Raw genomic sequence first — 25,814 nt, forward strand, 5'->3', positions numbered from 1 at the left:
TATAAGCCCTATCCCGAATATAAGCTCTAATTAAGATCCTGCCCACTCCAGAGTGGACGGGTAAAAATTAAGCTAGGGTAGGGATGAAGGGTGGAGCTGCCCTACTACTTACCTTTGGACAGTTGTAGCCAGGCCTTGCACACCCAGACACCTGCCTTGCCAGCCCATTTCTTCTGCAGCCGGCAAAGCTGGCAAGGCTTTCCTGAAGGCCTCTGTAGCTGAGAACAAAGTTCAGGATCGATCCAGAGCTCTGTTATTGACTGCAGAGGCCTTCAGGAAAGGCTTGCCAGCCACAGAAGTAGTAGTTCCTGAAGGCCTCTGTCAGCGAAAAGGAGGCCGGGGGTGATGGGCACAAGTGAGGTTAGTCAGTGGACAACATCCCCCGAAAATAAGACCTGGTGCCTTTTTGGTGGCAAAAAAATAAGACAGGGTCTTATTTTCAGGGAAACACAGTATTAACTTATTATATATTATATAAAGTTATATTAACAATCAGTGGATCAGCTTGCCTCCAGAAAGTGCTCCAACACTGGAGGTTTTTAAGAAGACACTGCACAGCCATTTGTCCAGAATGATATAGGATTTCCTTCCTGAGTAATAGGTTGGACTAGAAGACCTTCCAACTCTATTGTTCTGTTATTCTGTAAAGTCAATGTAAAGCAAACCACAAGGGGGCGCTGCAGAGCTAGGAAGTTATTTTCAATGAAGTCCACCCCCCCTTCCAAATCTTTGGGCCTACTGATTTTACAATGTATTCAAGAGGCAAGGCCAATATTTATTATTTCAGAATTCTAGTGTTAGCAACATGCTCTCTCTTTTTTAAAAATCTGCTTTTTCCAACAGAAAAAGGGGTTCCCAACCAGGGATGTGAGATGATATTCGGGGAGGGAGCAAAAACTTGGGTTTAGAAGTTTCAAAATTATAGTGTATATGCATAATTATATGCATAATCTACTTTTGTAAGGGGTGCGAGAATATATCAGAAGCATTCTAGGGGTGCAGGGTATAGAAAAGGTTGGGAACCCCTGAAATAGAGGGAAAAAATTTCAAAGAGAGGAAAGTGTGTTGATTATTGAACAGGGATTTTTAGTTCATTCCCAAAATAACATCATCAAAGAGTTCCTTTGGGTCATTTTGATATGTATTCTTTGCAGGGTTACATCACTGCACAAACTCCCAAATTAATCATTTATCTAATGCGCGTTACACTCCTGCTACAAATACATATACAAATTGCATCCAACAGATGCCTTCAGGGATGCAATAAACACTTGTGCTTGTTGGTTGGTTTGTTTATACCCTGCTAAATTAAAACGATCCTTGGCGGGTTACCAAATAGAAAAAAGTAAAAACATTCTTGGTAACAGTGGAAGTGTAACAGATCGCAATCCATAAAACCAACAATCACTGTCATGCCCCTGTCAGAGTCTGAATCTGAGGAGGAAGAGGAACAGCTGACAGGAAGTGGGAGTGTAGCTCCAGTTGGCTGTGGAGGAAACTGGGGAAGGGCAAAGTCTGGCTGGGCAGAGCAGGAGAGAGATAGAACAAGGGAGAAGGAGTTCAGAGGAAGACCCAGCCCCCCCCCTCTTCATCCTAGGGCACGCAGGGAAGAACGGAGAGCAACATGGGTTGCGTGGTTTACGAGGGAGGAAAGGGCCCTGATTCCCTTCATTAGCCACACCTGGAAGAAAGTAGATATGAAAGGCAGGCTGCGTGCGGCAGGCTGTTGGGAGCAAACATGACTTTATCCTGTGTTATCGTGGCTTATCTGTGTTCCTGGCATCTTCCCAACCGTGTGAGTTTTGCTGTGCCTTCAAACATGAAATTCTTGCTCCTGCCCTGCCAAACTAATTACTTCAGTTTGGCTTGTTTGGACTTTAAGTTACAGTTTGTGTTGCTCATGTTTTGGACTGGATTTTCTGCAGTCAAAGGCTGTTCCTGGAAGAGTTTTTCTCCAGCCAGAAGGTAACCAGGACATTGAAGGGGCAAAGTTGGAGCTACTAAAGAGACTCTTACTGAGTATCTGACTGTGTTGCCTTTGTGCCACACCTGGGGTCATCACCCAGAAGGATTGAAAAAGTATAAAAGCAATCTAAGTGAAGGCAAAAGACTACATGTTTAAAAAAGGGGGGGGGGCTCTGATGCAATTACAGGAAGTCCTCAAGTTACTACCACAATGGACCCCCAAATTGATGTTGCTAAGTGAAACATTTGTTCTGTGAGTTCTGCCCCATTTTGCCACTTTTCTTGCCACAGTTGTTAAGTGAATCACTGCAGTTGTTAAGTTAGGATCCTGGTTAAACCTCTGTAGAGATTGTCAATCATCCAGGTCATGGTTGTCCCGGAGCTGCTTTTTTCAGAAGGCAATTGGACTTTGTTTTTTCTTTTGAAGACATTTCGCTTCTCATCCAAGAAGCTTCTTCAGCTCTGGCTGGATGGTGGGGGAATGGAAGGATTTATACTCCTTGCAGACAGCTGGTCATTTGCATTCTTTTAAGAGAGTCGTTGAGGCCACTTGGGTTTATCTGTGTACTCAGGGCCACCTGAGTGGTGCAAATAGTTCCTGTAGTCCTGTAGTTAGTAACTCAGTTGTGTTTAGTGAACTTGGCTTCCTCGTTGACTTTTTGCTTGTCATCAGGTCACAAAAGGGGACCACGTGACCTTGGGACGATGCAACCATCATAAATGTGAGTCAGTTGCCAAGCGCCTGGATTTCGATCACAAAGACCACGGGGAGACTGCAAAGGTGGCAATGGTGAAAAGGGGGTCCCAAGTTGCTTTTGCTCAGGGCCGTTGGAACTTTGAATGGTCACTAAATGAACTGCTGTACGTCGAGGACTTCCTGTACGCCATCAACCAATTCCAAAAATATCAATCAACAAGGCGAAGACAAATAATAATAAAAAAATAAGGCTTTCTGGACCGTCTAAAAATGAGGAATTTTCAACAGGTTTGGCCCTCGGTGTTCTAACGCAGGGGTCCCCAAACTTGGCAACTTTAAGACTTGTGGACTTCAACTCCCAGAATTCTTCAGCCAGCTATGCATAGCTGACTGGAGAATTCTGGGAGTTGAAGTCCACAAGTCTTAAAGTTGCCAAGTTTGGAGACCTCTGTTCTAATGGGTTGGTCCAAATGCTGGTTGGAGAAGGCGGATCCACGGATATCTGCAGGCTGAGCCTAGTCTTAGTGGATCTCAGTGCAACAGACGTGGCAGTGGAACAGATCTGCTTTCCAGTGCTCAAATGAGGTTTCCTTGAACTTGGGCTGAGTTTTAAATGGCTTCCCTCCAGAGGTTGCAGATGCTCCATCACTGGAGCTTTTCAAGAAGAGATTGGGCAGTCCTTTGTCTGGAACAGTATAGGCCAGGTGTCAATCTCGATTCAGGGTTGTATTGGACCTCGGAGGGGGGGGCATGGCAGGGATGGGAGTGGTCCAGGCTCCATTTTTGGCCACGACGGCCTCCTAAAGCCCTCTGCCAGCAAAAATGGATTTTTTTTGGGGGGGGGTGCGGTCCCCCGGCCTCTGTTTTGGCCACGACGGGCTCTTGCAACCCTCTGCCAGCAAAAACGGAGCTCGGCACACAGCCCTCCCAAGCTTCATTTTCGCTGGGGGAGGACCCGCAGGCCGGGCCTTCATTGTTTATGGGGCGGCCCCGCAGGCCTGAACCAAGCACCCCGGGGCTGAATCTGGCTCGTGGGCCTTGAGTTTGACATCTCTGGTATAGGCTCTCTTGCTTGAGCAGTGTTGTGGTTCGCCGGCAGCCTCTGCAGACAGCAGTGGAATCGGACAATGGGAAAGGACCGGGACCAGTCCGGCAGTCTAGAGAGGACTCGGATGAGGGTCCTGTGTCCGATGCAGAGATGGGGCCAGGACCATCTGGGAGTGGGGTGCTGCCTCCGGAGTCTGGCAGCAGCAAGGCAGCGGACCCAAGGGAGCTTGTTCTCAGTGCGTGTATGCACAGAGCTGCTAGAAGGCAAGAGCAGCTAAGACAAAAGGGGCGACTCGGGAGTAAGGCTTGGAGGTGATTGCCCCTCCCCTAAGGTATAAAGGAAGTACAAAGGTAGGAAAACCTTTGCAGGAATCAAAGTCATTCGCTCAGTTCGGATTAAACCATGAAGCTCTGTGTACTTTGGTTTTTTCTTGTACTTCGGTTGGTTTCTTCTATAATTAATTGGATACTTCTGTTTTTGGCAGCATTACACCGAACTGAAAGGTGTGTGGCTTATCTTGGGGAACTGTTTAAGATTACTCTGTTTGGCTTTTTACAGTTCATTTGGCACTTTAGCTGTTGGCAGCAATTCAAAGGAGAGAAAGGTGGGTGCTTATCTCCAGGGACTGTTTGAGACTCATTATGGGCTGGGAATGAACATAATTCCCAGAGTTGAAATAAAACGAGAGTTGTTTTAATTAAACATGTGCTTAATTATGGGCTTGGGAAGCCTTGGTCAGAACAAGCTGGGGGTTAGACTAGAGGACCTCCAAGGTCCCTTCCAATTCTGTTATCCTGTTAAGCCTCTCATTCCATGATTTGGTTCAGAAGAGAAACAGATCTGCTTATCCCATGCCAAATTTCAACCCCATGGGAGCCCTTTCCCAAAGCGAACCGCAGACAGGAGCATTGGCTAAACCCAACCCAAGTTAAAGGATGAACATTATTGGGTGCAACCATCATAGGTGGGAAGTAAAAAAGAGCAAGGAGAGAAAGTAAGACCTGGGGGGCGGGGAGAGAAGGAAAATAATGCAAATTTCGAAGAGAGTGATTGAATTATCCCCATCTCAAAGCTTAACGCCAAGAGTCTCTTGGGCAAAAATGAACAGTCCAGCCGTAACTCATTTGGGCCACTGTCTGCTGAACTGACCGAGAGCACGGAAACATTTTTTTAAGCACAGGCAGTCCTCAACGTACAACCAAATTCCCATCGCTAAGAGAGAGACAGCTGTTAAGGTGAGGTTTTGCCCCATTTTACGACCTTTCTTGCCACCAACGTTAAGTGAATCACTGCGGTTGTTGAGTTAGTAACATGGTTGTTCAGTGAATCTGGCTTTCCCATGAACTTGGCTTGTCGGAAGGTTGCAAAAGGGGAACCACGTGGCCCACAGGGACACCGCAACCATCATAAATATGATCACATGAGCAAAATTCAGATGCTTGGCTAACTGGGTTCATATTTATGACGGTTGCAATGCGCGACGATCACTTATTGGCCTTTTGCAACCTTCTGACAAGCAAAGTCAATGGGGAAATTGGATTCACTTAATCAACGGTGTGACTAAATTTAACAACTGCAGTGATTCCCTTAACAACGGTGGCAAGAAAAGGCATAAAATCAGGCCCTCACGTAAACAAAAGGTCCCACTTAACTTGGTAGTAATTTGAGGCTCAGCTGTGGTCGTACATCAAGGACTACGTGTAAAACAAAGTTCATTCTGCACAGGTTCTTTAACATGTATTTTTAAAAAATTTTAATAAATGCTCCGTCGTTCATAAGGATGAGTCATTTTCTGGGGAGGGGTGGTGGTGGAAAGAGCTAGTGTTGATATTACGGGGTTCAGAAACACCATTACCTTTTTTGGTGAAAAACTCCTTGGAATATTTTCCCAACACTGCGTATTTTCGAGGGATTTTTCCCAGCAGTTCAATGATCAATGCTATGTGATCTGCATTGGAGCATATTTCCAGCAAAACAGAGAAACATACAACAGTTTAATCAATACACGGCATGCACACAAGGAGAATGGCCCGGTACAGACAGAAACAGACCGGCCGTCTGAAAACACGGAGACGCGAATGTTGCTTGCAGCGTGAATTTAGGGGGGGGGTGGGGGAGTTCAAATCAGAGGGCCAGGCTGCCTTGTGGGACAGCGAAGCACCCAATCCTTCGTAGCTTTTAAGTCCTAAATATATAGATAAGACAAGAGACAGAAAGATAGATTAGATATAGATAGGTATAAACAGATAGATAAAATATCTAGATTAGAGATAGATAAATAGAGATAGAGATAAATATAGATTAGATAGATAGGTATAGATAAATTAGATATAGATACCGAAATATAAATTAGATAGATATAGAGACAGATATAGATAAATTAGAGAGATGATAGATGATAAAGATGATAGAGATAGATAATGATATAGAGATATAGACAGAAATTAGATAAATAGAGTGAAATAGATATAGATGAATTAGATAAATTAGATAGATGAGATAATGATATAGAGATACAGATGAATTAGATAATAGAGCGATAAAGCGATAGATTGATAATGATTATATAGATGATAGATATAAATTATAGAGTGATATAGATATAAAGATATATATAGATATAGATATAAAGATATAGATAAATTAGATATATAGATGAGACAGATAATGATATAGATATAGATAACTTAGACAGATAATGATATAGAGATATAGATATAAATTATAAATAGAGCAATATATATATATAATCAGATACAGAGACATAGATAAATTAGATATATAGATGAGATAATGATAGATATAGAGATATAAATTAGATAGATAGATAGATAGATAGATAGATAGATAGATATAATGATTAGAGAGACAGAGATAGAGAGATATATATTTCGGACATGTGTTCTGGGGCCCTGAGCTGCCAGCAAGCAATTCGCAGTCCGCTTCTGTCTGCGTCGCAGCGCCTTTAAAAAGAAGAGGGACTACCTCTGCGATTGAAGAATTCCCGAGAATACTTTCCAGAGAGAGCAAAGTGCCTTGGAATATTGCCTAGGAGCTCTATGATGTGAGCTATGTGGTCTATGGAGGAGAGAAACAAAGGACATAAGGAACGGGAAGGGCAGGGAAGGGCAAGGAGGGGATAAAAAAGAAGAGGGGGAGGAAAAATGGAATTAGTTTCTTAAAAAGAAAGAAGGGAAGAAAGAAAGAAAGAAAGAAAGAAAGAAAGGAAGGAAGGAAGGAAGGAAGGAAGGAAGGAAGGAAGAAGAAGGAAGGAAGGAAGGAAGGAAGGAAGAAGGAAGGAAGGAAGGAAGAAAGAAAGAAAGAAAGAAAGAAAGAAAGAAAGAAAGAAAGAAAGAAAGAAAGAAAGAAAGAAAGAAAGAAAGAAAGAAGTTCTCCACGCGATCCTGCTTTGGCAGGAAACCCCATGCAGAGGGTCCTGAGAGTTCAGGGACCGTCGGCAGCGCTTAAAAAGGAAAGCAAAAAAAGTAAGCCAGGCTCTTGTTAACACCGCTGCCAAGGACGCTCCGAGGAAACAGGTTCACAGATGGAAATAGGACTGCACAGGGCAGGTCCTCGACTTACGACAGAGCGTTGGCTGTTTCACACATAAGACCATGATCATCATCATCTTTTAATGACCCCATAATCCCTTGCGGGAGGAGTCTGGGCAATTGAATGGAGCTAGCAGAGTGTTTCCTGGCCGGATGCCCTTCCTATCACCAATGAGGATTTTTGTTCAGCAGATACGTCCTCATTGTGCCCAGAGAGAGAAATATCTACCTAGGATTGAACTCACAGCCACTCCTTCCCTTAAGACTGTGATCCTCTGATCAAAATTTGGGCGTTTGGCAACTGACTTGTATTTATGACATTTGCAGTGTCCCTGAATAACCACGTGATCACTTAACAACCACATGATGCGCTTAACAACTGTGGCAGAAAAGGTCATAAAAGGGGGAAAAACTCACTTAACGACTGTGGACTGCAGTGGGAATTTGGGGCTCCGTTATGGTCGTAAGTTGAGGACTTACCCGTAAATCATTTAGTAATGATGGTATTTACCCAAAAGGAAGATAATAAACCTGAATTTAAGACTAATACCATAATAATACTAATACACACACACACACACACACACTCCTGCCAGAAGCCATGCTCCAAAAAAATACAGGGCAGGATGAAAAAAAAAGAAAAGAATGTATATTAATTGACATATTAACGCATATTAACATAAACATTTTGCCTAACATTTTTTTTTTGCAAAACGATTTGCTAAATATTCTACTTTTTTTTTCCCAGCTTGAAACTGCTGTTTTCCAGCTGCCGAGCAATTCTCACAGAATTGTTCCAACCTTACTAAATGATATTTAGTAGTCTGCTTGCTAGTTAGCAGGGCAGTTCATAAATTTAATAATAAAGCAATTATTCAGGGTTTTTTTTCTGCCGTATCTTCTATTTTTCCCCTTTCAGCAAATTCAAGATGGCAAACGTTGTCATCCCCACCACCCAAATTTGCAGATAATCCTTAAGAGATATAAAAAAAAAAATCTGCCTAATGGGGTAAATACGGTCTAATGTCCTCAAAATTGGGAAATTGGCATTCGGGGTCAAGTTTAGTGTCTCGAGATCGCGCCACACAGGCTGTGTATCCAAGCTGCACAATTTCAATCTTTACACACACACACACAGATGCAGATCTTACAGGACGGGACAGAAATCTTCTCTCAGGATTTTGGGAGGAAAAATATTTCTGCAGAAGGGAGCGACTTACAGTTAGCAGTGGGATTTTAAAAAAGGAGGGGGAAATGCAGACTTTTTCCTCCCCTTGGAAATGAAATTGTTTTCAGGGACTGTCTCTTCATATGTATTTCCTAGGAATATTCACAAAGGTTCAAAGGACACCTAGATATTTAAATAAAAAATAAAAAAATACATACCCTCATCTCTGGAATAATCTTCACCAGAATGTGGCTCGAAGAGATAGTCTCCAGTTGCCAATTCAAAGGCCTAGGATTTTAAAAAAAAAGAAAAAAGAGAAGGATATTTTAGCAGTGGACGAGTTTTCTCTCTTATTCAAGGAATACAGATAGTCCTCGACTTACAACGGTTCATTTAGTGACCGTTCAAAATCCCAATGCAGCTGGAAAAAAAATCTATGATTCTTTCATCATGCTGGATTAAACTTATGATCTTTTATTTTACACTTATAACCCGTGATGACCCGGGGTGTGGCACAAAGGCAACACAGTTAAATAAGCAAGAAGAGTCTCTTTAACTACCTCCAACTTTGCCCCCAATGTCCAGGTTAGCTTCAGCTGGAGAAAAACTCTCCCAGGAAATTCAGTCCGAAAACAAAGTACATACAAACTGTAACTAAAAATCCACACAAACCACACTGCAGTAATTAACTTGACAGGGCAGGAGAAGGAATTGCAGACTTGAAAGCACAGCCAAACATACACAGTTGGGAAGATGTCAGGAACACAGATAAGCCTGGACAATACCAGATAATTTGCTCCCTACAGCTTGCTGCGCGCAAGTTCCCTTTTTAAACACTGTGTTCCCAACTGCAGCTAATGAAGGGAATCAAGGCCCTTTCCTCCCCTGTAAGCCATGCAACTCATGTTGCTCCCTTCTCCATCCCTCCCTGCATGCCCTAGGATGAAGAGGGGGTGGGCCTGGATCTTCCTCTGAATTCCCTCTGCCTTGCTCTACCTCTCCCCTGCTCTGCCCAGCTGGACTTTGCCCTTCCCCAGTTTCTTCCACAGCCAAGGGAGCCACACTCCCACTCCCTGTCAGCTGTTCAGCCTTCCACTCCGAATCAGATTCCAACAGGGGCGTGACATAACCATTCTACCATCCTCATGGCCAGGTGGTCAAAAGTCAGGTGAGTGGCAACTAACTCCTATTTATGACGGTTTCAGAGTCTCTTGGGGTCACGAGATCCCCTTTTGCGACCTTCCGACAAGCGAAGTCAGTGGGGAAAGTCGGATTCGCTTAACAATGGTGGGACTAATTGAATAGCTGCAGTTGGTTCGCTTAACAACTCTTGGCAAGAAAAGTGGCAGAGAGAGGCAAAACTCACTTAACACAAAGGTCTCACGTAGTGACAGGAATGTTGGGCTCGACTGTGGTCGTATATCCAGGACTATCTGTCAATGAAAAACCCTTGTTTATGTAGCTTTTAAGATGCAAATCAAAATTATTTCTATAAAGAGCAATTTCTGGGTTCTTAGATGGAAAGCAGGGTTCGGTTTCTGGATGTGGGGTTTAAAAGAAGCTTCACAGAAAATCTAAACCGTACAAGAACATGGGCTTGTGCCCAGCGTGAGTTTCAATGGCCACTATGCCATAAGCCAACCCTATTTGTGGGCAAGTGGCGTCAGTGTCTCAACTTACGACCATCATGACTTAACAACAGAAATACCAGGTTCCACTTCAGTTATAAGTCAAGGATTGCATGTACACTTAAAATAAAACCAGAAGACAAAACTAAAACCTGATTTGGGAGTGCCCACATTGCAGCCCTGGCCAAAAGGGCCAAGCAGAGATTATGCTACCTGAGACTTCTCGGGAAACAACAACTAAATGGAAAACTGCTGGTGACCTTCTACTGCTGCACCAGAGAGAGTATCTTAACATACTGCACTTGTGTATGGTTAGTCCCACAGTTGTTCAGTGAAACTGGTTCCCCCCCCATGGATTTTGCTCGTCAGAAAGTCACAAAGGAGGATGACATGAACCGTCATAAATATGAACCAGCTGCCAAGCATCTGAATGTTGATCACATGACCGTGGGAAATGCTACCATGGTCGTAAGTGTGAAAAACTTATTCCTTTTTCCCCAGTTCCTTAAGACCTGTGGACTTTGACTCCCAGAATTCCTCAGCCAGCAAAGCTAAGACTTGTGGACTTCAACTCCCAGAATTCCTCAGCCAACAAAGCTAAGACTTGTGGACGTCAACTCCCAGAATTCCTCAGCCAGCAAAGCTTTAAGACCTGTGGACTGACCCAGAATTCCTAAGTGGACTTCAACTCCCAGAATTCCTCAGCCAGCAAAGCTTTAAGACCTGTGGACTTCGACTCCCAGAATTCCTCAGACAGCAAAGCCTTAAGACTTATGGACTTCGACTCCCAGAATTCCTCAGCCAGCAAAGCTTTAAGACTTGTGGACTTCAACTCCCAGAATTCCTCAGCCAGCAAAGCTTTAAGACCTGTGAACTTCAACTCCCAGAATTCCTCAGCCAGCAAAGCTTTAAGACCTGTGGACTTCGACTCCCAGAATTCCTCAGCCAGCAAACCCTTAAGACCTGTGGACTTCGACTCCCAGAATTCCTCAGCCAGCAAAGCCTTAAGACTTGTGGACTTCGACTCCCAGAATTCCTCAGCCACGTGCCGTGGCTTTAAGAGAGAATAAAAGTAGATGTTCTAGAAGGTGCCGTCTCCTAGGGACGGCAAATCAACAGGGCAACCGAACATACCAAGGACAGTCCCAGGATGCAAAGGAAAAAAAATGGTATTTGAGTATATTTGAGTATTGTAGTATTTGAGGGCCTACAAAAAAGACAAGGAGGGTCAGCCTGTTCTCCAAAGCACCAGAAGGCAGGACAAGAAGCAATGGATGAAACTAATCACTTAGTAACATAAATTTTGGGCTCAGTTGTGATCATAACTCAAGGACTACCTGTAACTAACTTCTTCTGGCATTACTACAGAGACTACATTCCTGCCTGCAGTTAAGCATCAAAATGCTGTTCACCCAAAAATAGCTATGCAACATATTTTTCTTCGAAGATCATATTTCCATAATTCATGAAAAGCTGCTTATGAAGGAGGGGAAAATTTCAACCACCGTTGGTGAAAAAAAAAGAAGGGATCTCGCTAGGTTAGCATGCTTTTTTTTAATAAGACTGTGTCGGGAATTTTATAGCAGTGGCCTTTTTTGGAGTTATTTCTGCATAGAAATAATCAGTGCTCTGTGTCTGTCATTTCTATCCTTTTAATCTTCAACACTGACTTCAATGAGAAGTTTAGGAGTTTTTCTTTAGTTTTATGTTTGCTGATTTATACCGATGATCATAAAAGAATGAAAGCTGGTAGCATTTTAGACAAGGTCAATTAAATGCCAAAATAAAGTTAGTAGCTGTATTTATAGTGGGAAATTTGAAATGATTTCCAGTATTTGAAGGGCTCCCACAAAGAGGGGGGGTGGGTGTCAAAATATTTTCCAAAGCCCCAGAAGGCAGGACAAGAAACAATGGATGGAAACTAATCAAGGAGAGAAGCAACCTGGAATTAAGGAGAAACTTCCTAACAGGGAGGTCAATTAACCAGTGGAACAGCTTGGCCTTCAGAAGTTGTGGGTGCTTCATCACTGGAGGTTTTAAAGAAGAGATTGGACAGTCATTTATTTGAAATTGTACAGATTCTCCTGCTTGAGCAGGGGGCTGGACTAGAAGACCTCAAAGGTTCCTTCCAGCTCTATTCTGATTGACTGATTGACTGCCTCAACATCCGATGAAGTCTACACTCATTGGGGGCAGACGAGTTACAGCTCCCCGGGCAACCTGTGGTCTTCTCCACCTGTGGGCTACCAGGAAGAAGGACAGTAGGTTCCACAGCCCTTCAGGGTAAGTTTGGGAAGTGGGATTCGTTCTGCTGCCAACTGAGTTATGCGCCTGATATCTTGATTAGGGATCCCTGAAATGTCCTCCTGAGACAAATGTCTGTGGTTCTGTTGAGTAGGAGGAATGTGTGAAGTGGAAGCTTCGGAGGAGACTTGCTCATGGCAGCCAGCAGGAGGTGACAAATGTTCTTTGGGGGGGGTGGGGGGGGGTGTAGGATTCTACCGGTTTGGACCGGTTCAAGCGAACTGGTAGTTCCGGTGAGCAATTGGCCCCGCCCACCACCCTCTGCTCTTCCCTGTGCTTTATTCCGTTTTTTTTAGAGCAGGGGTCTCCAACCTGAGGGGATCTCCCAACTCGTGAGTTTGATCCTAGGCAGAGGCAGGTATTTCTCTCTTTGGGCACATTGAGAATATATCTGCTGAATAGAACTCTGCACTGGTGATAGGAAGGGCATCCGGCCATTAAAACACTCAGCTCCATTCAGTTGCCCCCACTCCACTACGACCCAAGGGATTATGGGGTCACTCAAAGAAGATGATCTCTGATTCAGAAGCAGGAAAACAAGAACACAATATGGTTCTTACCATACATGCTGTACTCCAGATATCAGCCGGTGTACTGTAACCTGCCCCTATTAAAACTTCAATCGATCTGTACTGTCGGGTCTGGATATCTTCTGTAAAATGTTTATGCTAAAAAAAAAAAAAAAAACCAGTAACGACAGGCATTAATTTACAAAACGCTCCAACTCAGCTAGGAGACTTAAAGAGCGAAGTTGTTAGACGTGTTTAATTAATTACAACTTACCACCCAACAAGCATTTCCCAGATCGGCAATTTTAACTCTAATTTTATCGGCGTTTCTTGGATCTAACGGATTCACCAGCAAATCAGCAGCCCGAGTTTTTGCTATTAAGAAAGAAAGGAATACATTTACAAAGTTAATATTCGGAGCACGTTAACCCAACATTCATCATTTTTTAAAAAGAAATCCCCACTTGCAGAGAGCAAAAAATAGCTGATGTCTTCGCCATCTTTCGAAAAGAGAATTCAAAATATGTAGGAAGAAAATGTTTTAAAGGATACACCAATGATTAACCAAACGTGTTACAAATTACAATCATCATCATTTTAACCATTGTCTATCCCAGTAATGGCGAACTTTTTTTGGTGTGGTGTGCCGAAAGTGCGCGTTCCGGCACTCACAATGCAATGCGTCCTGCCCTCCCTGCACATACACACGCAACACCCTCCCTTACCTGCACTGTGCATGTGCACACCTCCCAGCTGATTTTTGGCCCGTTTTGAGGCCTTTTTCGGCCTACCAGAGGCTCGAGGGAAGCCTCTGCAGCCTTTGAAGGCTGAAAACTGGGCCTGTTTCATCACTTCCGGTTTCGCCACTTCTGGTATATCCGGAAGGCCCATTTTTCGGCCACCCTGAGGCTGCAGAGGCCTCCCTCGAGTCTCTGGGAGACTGAAAAAGGCCTCAAACAGGCGGAAAAATCAGCTGGGAGGCGCGCGCATGCACAGTGCAGGTAAGTTTGGCTGAGGCTCGCATGCCTGCACAAATGGCTCTGTGTGCCACCTGTGGCACGTGTGCCATAGGTTCACCGTCACAGGTCTATCACTTTGGGATAGGCCTCTTCCTCATGTTTCCAACCAATATGATCCTAAGCTTTCTTTGGCCAACTGGTCCCACAATTCTTGCTTAATATATTACAATATGATATACAATTTTGAAAGAGGCTAACAACTTAAATAATTGCCAGAGGAAAAGCCTCTTAATATATTTTCTTTTATCAAGGATTTTTTGTTTAAAACCTCTTTTACACATTTCTTTCTTTCTCTCTCTCTCCAGAATAAACCACACAGAGCAAAGCAAAATAAAATTTTATTAAGTTGAAATAACAATATAGGCATAACATTCAGAAGGTTTGCAACTGAGGATCGTGCGATTCGCCGGGGACATGGCAACTGTTAATAAATACACGTCATTCGTCAAGGGTTCGAACTTCGATCGGGTGAACAGCGGGGAGGATGTTGCAAATGTCGTAAGTGTGAAAACAGTCATGGCACTTTTGCCAATGCTGCTGTTAACTTCAAACAGTCACTAAACGAATGGATGTAAGTGGAGAACTACCTGTACTGTTTCTGCTAGCCTCATTACAGCAATAGCACTTAAGACTTATGTACCACTTCACGGTGCTTTATAGCCCTCTCTCAGCGGTTTACAGTCCTCATTTTATCCACCTCGGAAGGATGGAAGGCTGAGTCAACCTTGAGCCTGGTGGGATTTGAACTGCCAAATTGCAGGCAACTGGCTGCATCAGAAGTGGCCTGCAGTACTGCACTCTAACCACTGCGCCATCGTGGGGCCCATCGGCTGTCCTTTCTATGTCAAATTGTGGGGGACACATCACAACCCAGCTTCATAGTTTTGATCAGACAATATCTGTACATAAAGAGAGGTGTCCACCTGCCTATTTTCGTCTCTCAAAATCAAATTAAATTAGCAGGTTAACAGAGTGGGAAGGGAACTTGTAGGTCATCTAATCCAACCACTCCGCCCAAGCAGGAGATCCTACACCATTTCTGATAAATGGCAGTCCAATCTCTTCTTAAAAGCCTCCAGTGAGGAAGTTCCCACAACTTCTGAAGGCAACTTCTGTTCTATGGATTGATTGTTCTCACTGTCAGAACATTTCTTCTTATTTCCAGGTTGAATCTCTCCTTCTTCAGTTTCCATCCATTATTCCTTGTCTGACCTACAGGCACTTTAGAAAATAGCTTGGCCCCTTCCTCCTCTCTGTGGCAGCCCCTCAAATACTGCAAGACTGCTCTCCTGTCTCCCCTGGTCCTTCTCTTCACTAGACTAGCCAAGCCCAGTTCCTGCAACCGTTCTTCATTGTTTTAGCATCCACTCCCCTAATCATCCTGGTTGATCTTCTCTGCACTCTTTCTAGAATCTCAACCTCTTTTTTATAGTGTGGTGACCAAAACTGGATGCAGTTGCTCTAGGTGTGGCCTTACTAAAGCTTTATAGAGTGGTATTAGTACCTTACTTGATCTACCTTACTTGATCTTGATTGTATCCCTCTGTTAATGCAACTTAGAATTGCATTTGGCTTTTAGAAAGGTGCCTCTTTAAATCAAGCACCACTTAGAACTTTCCATATCCGAGATTCTGATATAAGATAATTACAGGCAGTCCTTGACTTACAACAGTTTGTTTAGTGACTGTTCAAAGATACAAAAAAAAGTGACTTAGGACCATTTTTTGCAGTTGAGACCTCCACAGAATTCCCACGATCACGTGATCATGTTTCCTTTTTTTTATTGGTTTATCAAAACATAAAATACAAAGAAAAATTCAAATAAAAAGTAATAGAAAACTAGGAACAGGGGGAAGGGAAAAGAAAAAAAATATATGGTATAAAGTGGGGAAAGGAAAGAAAAAGACACTGACTTCCAACTCTCTTTAGCGGAGGAGGAGATGTTAACAGCATTACAACCACAACTTTTTACTTTTACACAACTGTATATATAAGCCATTTCTATAACAATAAGCTTACCTAATTAGCAAACACAAAATCAAACTTTCGTTTTTTTTCCCCATTGCAAACACAAAAATCCGGAAGCAATTTCGAACTAGAAACAAGGTTCGATATATTCTCTTCTTTGGATAAAAGAATCAATTTGACCATCTCTTCTTCAATTTGCTGTGGGGCGTAATTATATGCTTCTGTTAACTCATTAATCTTTGTCATAATTCATATTAAGAGAAACCTCTGTATTCTTTCTTCTTTTTTTTTTAAACCCCAAAGGGCGAAAACTTTTTTCTCATTTGGATATTTCACTAACTTTAAAAAAATACTCAAATATGATATATGATCAAAGTTCAAATGCTTGTTTGCAACGGTTTCATGACAGTTGCTGTTTCCCAGGGCTCATGGGATCCCTTTTTGCAACCTTCGGAAGAGCGAAGTCAATGGGGGAAGCCAGATTCGCTTAACAACCATGTTGGCCTATCAGCTGCAGTGATTCACTTAACAACGGTGGGAAGGAAGGTCTTAAAATGGGGCAAAACTCACTCAATGAATTTTGTTGAATACAGGTAGCTCAGGGCTACTTGTATTCCACAAAATTGGTCCCCTTGGGTTAAATAATTTTAGCTTTTTTAGTAATAGCTTTACTATAGTAATAGTAATAATTTTAGCCGGCCTGTTAATTTTCTGGTATTAATGCTACAAGTCTAAGAGGGTTGGATAATCATGGTTTCTATCCCGTGAGGTGAACAATTCCTCCTTCCGATGTTATTTATTCAACAATGGCTGCTAAATCTCTCTCTCTCACACACACACACACTATGATGACCCGGAGTGTAACACAAACATAACAAAATCCAAAACGTAAATAAATGTCCTTTAATGCCTCCAACTTGGCCCCACTGTTCAATAATTCTCAGTTGGAGATTAAACTTATTCAAAAATAGTCTTCAAAAGAAAGCAATAAAGTCCGAATTTAATGAGCAAATGGTGAAATAAAAAACTAAAACAAACTACAATGAAGGAATTTCCACAATGGACCAGGATAAATAATTACCAACTTCAAGGAGATAACAAGGCACAGTCTGTTAGAAGGACGCCAACCAAGATAACTTCAGCCCAGAAAAAAACACGCTTTGCTTTTGGCAACGCTGTGTTTTAGCCGTCTCTCTTATATACTATTCTCCCCAGCTGCAACCAATGAGGGGTATCATGGCCGCTTCCTCTCTCGTAAGCCAAGTTGTTTCCTTCTCCATTCCTCCTTGCATGTCCTAGGATGCAGAGGGGATGGGCCTGGTTCATCCTCTGACTGCCCAGCCGGCCTCTGCCCTTCCCCAGCCTCTTTCACAACCTCCAGAGCCATACCTCCACTCCCTGTCGGCTGTTTCTCCTCTCCCTCAGAGTCTGACTCTAATAAGGGCATGACACACACACACACTCCTTCACTTTCACACTTACAATCATGATTCACAAAGCTTCAGCTAGTTAAGACTCCCACGCATGGCTTCTAAGTGAAGCTTGTGAGGCAAAAATTCTCACAACCCGCGCTGAAAAGTTCACAAACATCTCACAAAATTCACCACAGCAGAACCGTCAAGCAAAATTAATATCTCACAGTCAGCCCCTAAACATGAGTATTATTATTTTTTCTTTCAATGAGCTGGGGAGTTTTCCATGTGCAGCTGGTCCTCAGGAGCTTACAATCTCAATGGAGCCCAAAATTTGTGTTGCTAATGTTGTGGTCTGCCGGCAGCCTGTGGAGACGGCAGCAGAGTCAGACAGCGGGGAGGAACATGGGCCAGTCTGGGAGTCTGGGGAGGACTCGGACGAGGGTCTTGTGTCCGATACAGAGATCAGGCCAGGGCCAGCTGACTCGGGAGCCTCCGGATTCTGGCAGCAGTGAGGCAGAGGAACAGAGAGAGCCTGTTCCCAGTGCACACACATGCACAAAGATGCCAGAACCCAAGAACAGTTAAGACAAAAGGGGCAACTTGGGAGTAAGGCTTGGAGGTTATTGGCCCTCCCATAAGACAGAAAGGAGGAGCAAAGGGACATGAGCCTTTGCAGAAAGCAACTTTGTTCATACTGGTTGGTTTGAAACCTGAAGCTAAGTGTTGAATTTGTGCTCTGCTTGGCCTCGTATAACTAATTGGAAATTTAATCGTTGGTAGCATTTCAAGGAAGATAAAGATGGGTACTTATCAGACTTATCCTGAAGGGCTTTGGCAAACTTCCATGGGACTATTTACAAATTGTCTGAGAATCATTACAGGCTGTGCATGACTAAAATTCACAGCTGTTGAAATAAAGAAAAAAATTGTTTGGGGGCTAACGTGTGTTTGTTAAGTGTCTCAATAAGCCTTGGTCAGAACAGCTAAGCGAGAAATGTGTTAAGTGGGTTTTGCCCCATTCTGTGATCTTTCTTGCCACGTTTCTTTAAGTGAATCGCTGCAGTTGTTAAATGAATAACACAGTGGTTACATGAATCTGGTTTCCCCACTGGCTTTGCTTGTGAGAAGGTCGCCAAAGGGGGATCACGTGACTCCGGGAGACTGCCACCATCGTAAATATGAACCAGTTGACAGTTGATTTTGATCATGCGACCACTGGAATGGCTGTAAGTGTGAAAAATGGTCGTAAGTCACTTTTTTTCAGTCCGCTGTAACTGTAACAGCCACTAAACAAATGCTTTTTGTAAAATTGTCCTGCAAATGCCCAGGGAAGTAATTATCTCACTATTGAACATTTAGAGAAAGAATTGTAGATGAAAGAATAATCTATGAAAATATATTCCACAATGATATATCTCTCTTTCCATCTATATCTATCTGTCTGTCTGTCTGTTTTTTCCATCTCTCTCCATTCATCCATAGCTATGTCTGTCTGTCCATCATCCTCTCCATTCATGTATCCCTCTCTCTCCATCCATTTCTATCTGTCTGTCTATCCATCTCTCTCCATTCATCCATATCTATCTGTCTGTCTGTCTGTCTCTATCTATCCATCTCTCTCCATTCATCTATATCTATCTACTGTACCTACCCTGTTTGTCTGACTATCCATAATCTCCCTCCGTTCATCCATCCTCCTCTCTCCATCCATATCTATCCATCTATCTGTCTGTCAGTCCACCCACCTATCCATTCATCCATCTATTTCTCTATCCATCCATCCATCTCTCTCTCTCTCTCTCTCTCTCTCTCTATCCCTCCATTACAATTGTGAGGAAACAATGATTTTCAAGATTTATATTTTTATAATAAATCTATTATTATATATATTATATATTATATATTTCATGTGATCTGAATATTAAGTGAACTGCTCAGTGGCTGAAAATCCGTTCGCTCTTTTCTCGGCCTTCTTCCCATTTCCCAACTTCTCCTTTTATTCCTTTTTGATAAAAATCCAACATTGGCTCATGGCCACCATGGTTTCAGAGACAATGAGCTGCGTGCTGCTAGGAAAGTTGCATGTCCGTCAACATCATACACTTCACGAGGAAGAAATGACCAAAAAAAAACAAAACGTCACATCAGCTTTATCCAAAACTCGCTTTCACGTTATTGCTACAGAAATTAAAAGTACTGAAAGCCAAGTTGACACCCATCCCGCTCATCTGATCCAACAAAGAATATGAACCAAGCCCAAAAGCATTCAACACTTGTGATAAAACCAGGTTTGCTGTTTTTCTCCACTTTGGCTGCTAGCTTTCTAGGACTTCCGCTGCTCATTTTCTTGCCTTGCTATCCTCAACAGATTGCTAAGTTCCCAGCATTCTTTTCTAAGTTAATTTCATCTCTTCAACTTTCCAAGAACTTGGCTCTTTTCTTGTTTTCTCGTACTGCAGCTGGCTAGACAGAAGTCCTTCAACTATTTATTCTGCAAAAGAAAAAAGAAAAAAAAAATCCACTAAAATATAATCTTATGTATCAGAAGTAATGAAAATAGATACTGAGGCATTCTCCTATTATAGCCTGATCATCAGGGCCCAAATAATGCAACCGAGATTAATTTATGTTTCTATATTAATTATTCAACTCAGAGAGAGGTTTTCAGCTAGCTAGGTGTTCTACTCTGTATTTTTCAGAGCGACATTATACTTCTCCCGAAACAGGGGAGGAAAGTATATTATGGCCTTCCAAAGTATACTAACATCCTTAGCTGACCCCCAAACTCCCTTGCTATTAAAACACCCTACTGTTTTAAAAGTTTAATGCTAACCAGGCAACTGGGATGTGTTGAAAAGCAAGGTCTTACCTATATTTCGTGGTGGGATGTCGATTTGAGAGCGAGGCTGAGGTTAGTTTGGGTATCGTAGACAATGTGGCTTATTTGACTCTGTCCCAGGCAATGTTGCTCATTTATGTGCCTCGGGCTGAATTTTCTACAGGAACATTAGTAGGTAAATGTACAGCAGGTGTCTTGCAAGATCATTACATGGAGAGGCCCCATCAAAAGAATTTTAAGGGACAACAGCTGGCTTTTTGAATTAGCGTAACAATGGCAAAATTGCATATTCCTCAAAAATACTTTTTTAATCTTTATCCTGGTGTGGAATCATCTATCTATCTATCTATCTATCTATCTATCTATCTATCTATCATCTATCTATCTCTCGATCGATCTTGAAACACCACTTATGCATCATCACAAAATCTCCAGAACCATAAAGCCTACAAACTTGAAATTTGGCCCGTATGTTCCTCTTGGCTTCTAGGTGCTTGCTAAGAAAGAATTTTTTGAAATGACCATCAGAGCTATTAGTATTTCCTATATTATTATTATTATTAACATGCTCTGATGCTAAGGAGTTCTACTCCCCCTCCCCACCTGAAAAGAAATCTGTTCCAAATGCAAAACACAAGCAGAGGAGAGGAGTTTCAGTTTCACAGTACCAAGCAGCTTTAGTACAGAACAGTTGAGCTAAGCCACGCCCAGGCTCCTTCCTTGCTGTCTCCTCCTTCTCACACAGCAAATACTCTTTCCATTTCCAAACAGCCCTCAACTCTCTTACACACTGACAGGACACTAGCCAGATGAATACCGATGGATGCTGGTAGGCAGAGGCACAATTCCCCACCCCACCCCATTTTCCTCCCCAAGAACTAAGTCAGACCACATAGTTTCATAGTGAAGCACGGGTATCGAGCTAGTTATAAATATTACAATCAGATATCACATAACGGTATCAGTTAAGAGGATTCACCCACCCACCACACTCTAAGAAAGAGTACAACTCAAATCCCACAATTACAAATTAATTGCAGAATAATCCTTCCGGTCCAGCCTTCTTTTTAAACTTTAGAATTGAACGTACTACTTCGTTTTTGGGTTTGTTTTTCCTATAGAAATGGAGGAACACAAATCTGTACTTTTTTGGTACAAAACTGTAATAGAACCATCAAAAAAACATGAAGAAGGAAGCAGCTTTTGAGAATTACTTAAAAGTGTTTGTTATGCTGCTTGACGTTAAAGACAAGATTAATAATCTTTGAGGGAAATTGGTATTACTGCAAATAATTGCAATAATTATTTTAACATTGCAATGTTATCTTTTTTTGTTGAAATGTGCCTCATTTTGGAACGTCTGTTGAGATAAATACATAATCTGTATAATTCTGGTTTAGGGTCAGTACTCAACCATTTCTATTACTGTATTCAGGAATCATCACTATAAGGTAGTCCTCGATTTACGACAATTGAGCCCAAAGTTTCCATTGCTAAAGGAGGCACGTGTTAAGTGAATTTTGCCCCATTTTACAAACTGTCTTGCCATGGGTGTTAAGAGAACCACCGCCGTTGTTCAGTTAGTCACACAGTTGTTAAGTGAATCAGGCCTCTCCCCTTGACATTACTTGTCAGAAGGTCACAAAAGGGGATCAGGTGAATCTGATTCTGAGGGGAAGATTGAGCAGCTGACAGGGAGGGGGAGTGTGGCTCCGGTGGCGTGGAGGAAACTGGGGAAGGGCACAGTCCAGCTGGGCATTCAGAGGAAGACCTAGGGCCACCCCATCTTCATCCTAGGGCATGCAGGGAGGAACAGATAAGGGAGCAACATGGGTTATGGGGGAGAAAAGGGCCCTGATTACCTTCATTAGCTGCAGCTGGAAAAACAGGATTTAAAAAGGGTGTTTGCACACACAGAACCTTGCTGGAAGCAAAGCGTGCATTATCTTTGTTTGTCAAGTCTTATCCGGGTTCTGGTGTCCTCCCAACTGTGTGTGGTTCATTGTCTTTTGGAAGTCTGCAATTCCTTATCCTGCCCTGTCTCGTTAATAGCTGCAGTGTGGTTTGTGTTGGTTTTTATTTATAATTTATATGTACTTTGGGTTCAGACTGAATTTCTTCCCTTTAAAAACTGTTCTTGGGAGAGTTTTTTTCTCCAGCCAATGATAACTGGACATTGGGGGCCAAGTTGGAGGAATTAAAGGGACTTTACCTACTTTTGTGACTTGTTGCTTTTGTGCCACGCCCCAGGTCATCACACCATCGTAAATATGAACCAGTTGCCAGACATCCAAATTTTGATCATGTGACCACGGGGATGTTTGCAATGGTTGTTCAGTGTGAAAAACGGTCGTAAGTCACTTTCTACCCCCAGTGGCTTCGTAACTTCAAACGGTCACTAAACAAACAGGTCATAAGTCAAGGACTACCTGTACTCAAACTCCGAAAAAAAACAATATTCCCTTGACTTGATATTTATAATAAGGTGGATCTTTCTCAATGCACTGGAAGCGAAATAAAAAAACTCTGAGAAAAGTACACAGACATTGTAAAAATGTACAGGTACTCCTCGACTTACAACAAGTTGATTTAATGACCATTCAAGGTTACAACGGCACTGAACAAAAGTGACTAATGGCCGTTTTTCACACTTATGACTGTTGCAGCATCCCCATGGCAACGTGATTTACCTTTGGATGCTTGACAACTGACTCACATTTATGACAGCTGCAGTGTCTCCCGGGGTCATGTGATCCACTTTTGCAACCTTCTGATAAGCGAAGAAACCAGACTCACTTAACGACTGTGTGACTAATTTAACAACTGCACTTAACAAAAGCAGCAAGGAAAGTCGTAAAGTAAGGCAAAGGTCACTTAACAACTTTCTCACTTAACAGCATAAATGTTGAGCTCCATCGTGGTCGCAAGTTGAGGGTTAGTGGTGAACACACAACCACGTGTTTCCCTCAGGTGTATGAGAGGGAAGATGGAGTACCACAAATTCTCGCTTAGAGAAATAAATGACACTTAAGTTGCTCACAGTCCGTTCTATCTATCACATGGCTGCAACTGGAGGACAGTAATAACAGCATGGGAAGAATATGACTAGTAACATTTATGACGTGCTCACCCAACATCAACAAGTCAAAATCAACCAAATTAACAAAACGAATTAGGCCTGGAGACTAAAACATATGAAGAACAGCTGCAGGATTGGGGTCTGGCTAGTCTAAAGAAAAGAAGAATTAGGGGGACAAGTTTGCAGTATTCCAGTATTTGAGGGGGTGAATTTATTTCCCAAAGCACCTGAGGGCAGGGCAAGAAACAATGACTGGAAGCTCATCAAGAAGAGAAGCAATCTGGGATTAAGGAGAAACTTCCTAACAAGGAGGACAATTAACCAGTGGAACAGCTTCATCATCATCATTTCCTTTTAATGACCCCATGATCCCTTGCAGGGTGGAGTCTTGGCAACTGAATGGAGCTAGCAGAATGTTTACTGGCCAGATGCCCTTCCTGTCGCCAATGCGGAGTTTAGTTCAGCAGATACATTCTCATTGTGCCCAGAGAGAGAAATATCTGCCTCTACCTAGGATCGAACTCACAGCCTCCTGATTGTGAGGCGAGAACTCCAACGCTAGGCCACTACGCCACTCTTAACCAATGGAACAGCTTGCCTCCAGAAATCGTGGGCGCTCCATTACTGGAGGCTTTTAAGAAGAGCCTAGACAGCCACTTAAATAATATAGGTTCTCCTGCTTGAGCAGGGGGTTGAACTAGAAGACCTCCAAAGGTCCCTTCCAGCTCTATTCTATTCTAAAACCTGGACAAGATGTATTTTAACAAACAGTCCAAATCGGTTCCGAGTATCCTTGTTTCAAGATCTGTTGTCTTGTGGATACAGCGTAGGACCCCACAACAGAGGCCGGAAATTCTGCCGCCAAGAGAGAACAGTCGTTAAGTGGGTTTTGCCCCATTTTGTAACCTTGTTGTTAAGCGAATCACTGCAGTCGTTAAACCAGTAACGTGGTTATTAAGTGAATCTCTACAGTTATTAATTTAGTTACATGATTGTTAAGTGAACCTGGCTTGCCCGTTTACTGATCTGAAGTTCACACCTTAAATAATAGAAGGCATTAAATATGAGTCAGCACCTGAGTTTTGGAGACGTCACCCTGGAAATGCTGCAATGGTCAATAGTGTGAAAACGGTCAGTCTGTAGAGATTCTCAGTCCTCCAGGTCACGGTTTTCCCAAAGGTGCCTTTTTTTTCAGGAGACAACTGGACTTTCTTGTTTTTCTCTTCTGAAGGAAGGCATTTCACTTCTCCTCCAAGAAGCTTCTTCAGCTCTGACTGGAGGGTGGGGAACGGAAGGATTTCTATTCCTTGCAGACAGCTGGTCGTTTGCATCCTTTTCTGAGGGTCGTTGAGGCCACCTGGAGGTTTTGTCTGTGTCCTCAGGGTCACTTGAATAGCGCGAATGTTTCCTGTAGTCTGCAATTTTTCCAGCTGACTGCAAGGAATATACAGCCTTCCATTCTTCCACAATCCAGTCAGAGCTGAAGAAGCTTCTTGGATGAGAAGCGAAATGTCTTCAAAAGAAAAAACAAGTCCAGGTGCCTCCTGAAAAAAAAGCACCTTTGGGATAACCATGACCTGGATGACGGAGAATCTCTACAAGACTTTTAGTTACACAATTTGGGATGAACACCCTTGGAATGGTGTGGGAGTAGCAATGGATTTCCAGAGGAAAAATTGCAGGCTACAGGAATCATTTGCACTACTCAGGCGACCCTGAGGACACAGATAAACCTCCAAGTGGCCTCAACGACTCTCTAAAAAGGATGCAAATGACCAGCTGTCTGCAAGGAACAGAAATCCTTCCATTCCCCCACCATCCAGTCAGAGCTGAAGAAGCTTCTTGGATGAGAAGCAAAACGTCTTCAAAAGAAAAAAACAGGAAGTCCAGTTGCCTCCTGAAAAAAGCACCTTTGTGAAAACGGTCATGAGTCATTTTTTTTCTGTGCATTCAGTACCTTTCAAACGGTCACTAAAAAAAATGATTGTGAGGACTAATTGCACACAGAAAAGCATTTGAGGTACTCTATATTCATTACATAGTTTTCACTTCCACCCAAAAAGCAATGTTTTGATACAAAAAGAGTGTGCCCCATCAAATAGTAGCAAACGAAGAGTTCTGCAGTGCACACATTTTATTAATATTGACATATTTCTATTCTTTTTTTTCACAGTTAGCCCTACTTAAGCCCTGCACATTGGGGAAGGTACACATCTTATAATTCAGAGACGGTTGCACAGTTGTTGCATTTATACTTCTGCGAATGTTAACTTTCTGGCACAAACAAGAAGGGAGTCGGATCAATCAATCCGCATGCAAGGACGCACATTTCTACATAACGTGTAGTTGTTGATTTGGGAGGCGAGCAGTTGGTCGGTCTGCAACCATCTGCAACCTGTACGTTACTCATCCACCCCCGCGCAGCGTAGATATGTGTCCATGCCTATGCACGGCTGCAGACAAATCTTAAATAAAGGTTTATTCTGAAAACATGGTTACCGTCTCAGCATTAGACAGATTCAAGATCCCAAACAGAAAGTGTAGAAAGAGAAGAATATTTGTTAGCTCAGGGTTGGACTGAGGGGACTTTGGTAGCCTCTGAGCTTGGTTGTTTTTCTTGCAGA

General features: G+C 42.7%; 1 protein-coding gene across 8 annotated transcripts in view; it reads right to left on the minus strand.

The window, feature by feature from the left end:
• Positions 1-25,814, minus strand: part of SRPK2 (SRSF protein kinase 2) — a 120,831-nt gene that overhangs the window by 5,781 nt on the left and 89,236 nt on the right. For 4 of the 8 annotated variants that reach the window (XM_026701545.2, XM_087935540.1, XM_087935541.1 and 1 more), the window contains 5 exons: positions 13,145-13,245; positions 12,922-13,029; positions 8,648-8,717; positions 6,696-6,788; positions 5,566-5,658 (listed from right to left, as the gene is read on the minus strand). In XM_026701545.2, the coding sequence (XP_026557330.1) occupies positions 5,566-5,658; positions 6,696-6,788; positions 8,648-8,717; positions 12,922-13,029; positions 13,145-13,245 (465 nt within the window). Of the gene's footprint in view, positions 1-5,565; positions 5,659-6,695; positions 6,789-7,124; positions 8,461-8,647; positions 8,718-12,921; positions 13,030-13,144; positions 13,246-25,814 lie in introns of those variants that run through there. The other 4 variants (XM_026701563.2, XM_087935542.1, XM_026701573.2 and 1 more) reach the window with 3 other exon arrangements.

The sequence above is a fragment of the Pseudonaja textilis genome, chromosome 5, assembly GCF_049901715.1.
Source record: "Pseudonaja textilis isolate UNSWEBS1 chromosome 5, rPseTex1.2, whole genome shotgun sequence".
Classification (NCBI taxonomy): Eukaryota; Metazoa; Chordata; class Lepidosauria; order Squamata; family Elapidae; genus Pseudonaja; species Pseudonaja textilis.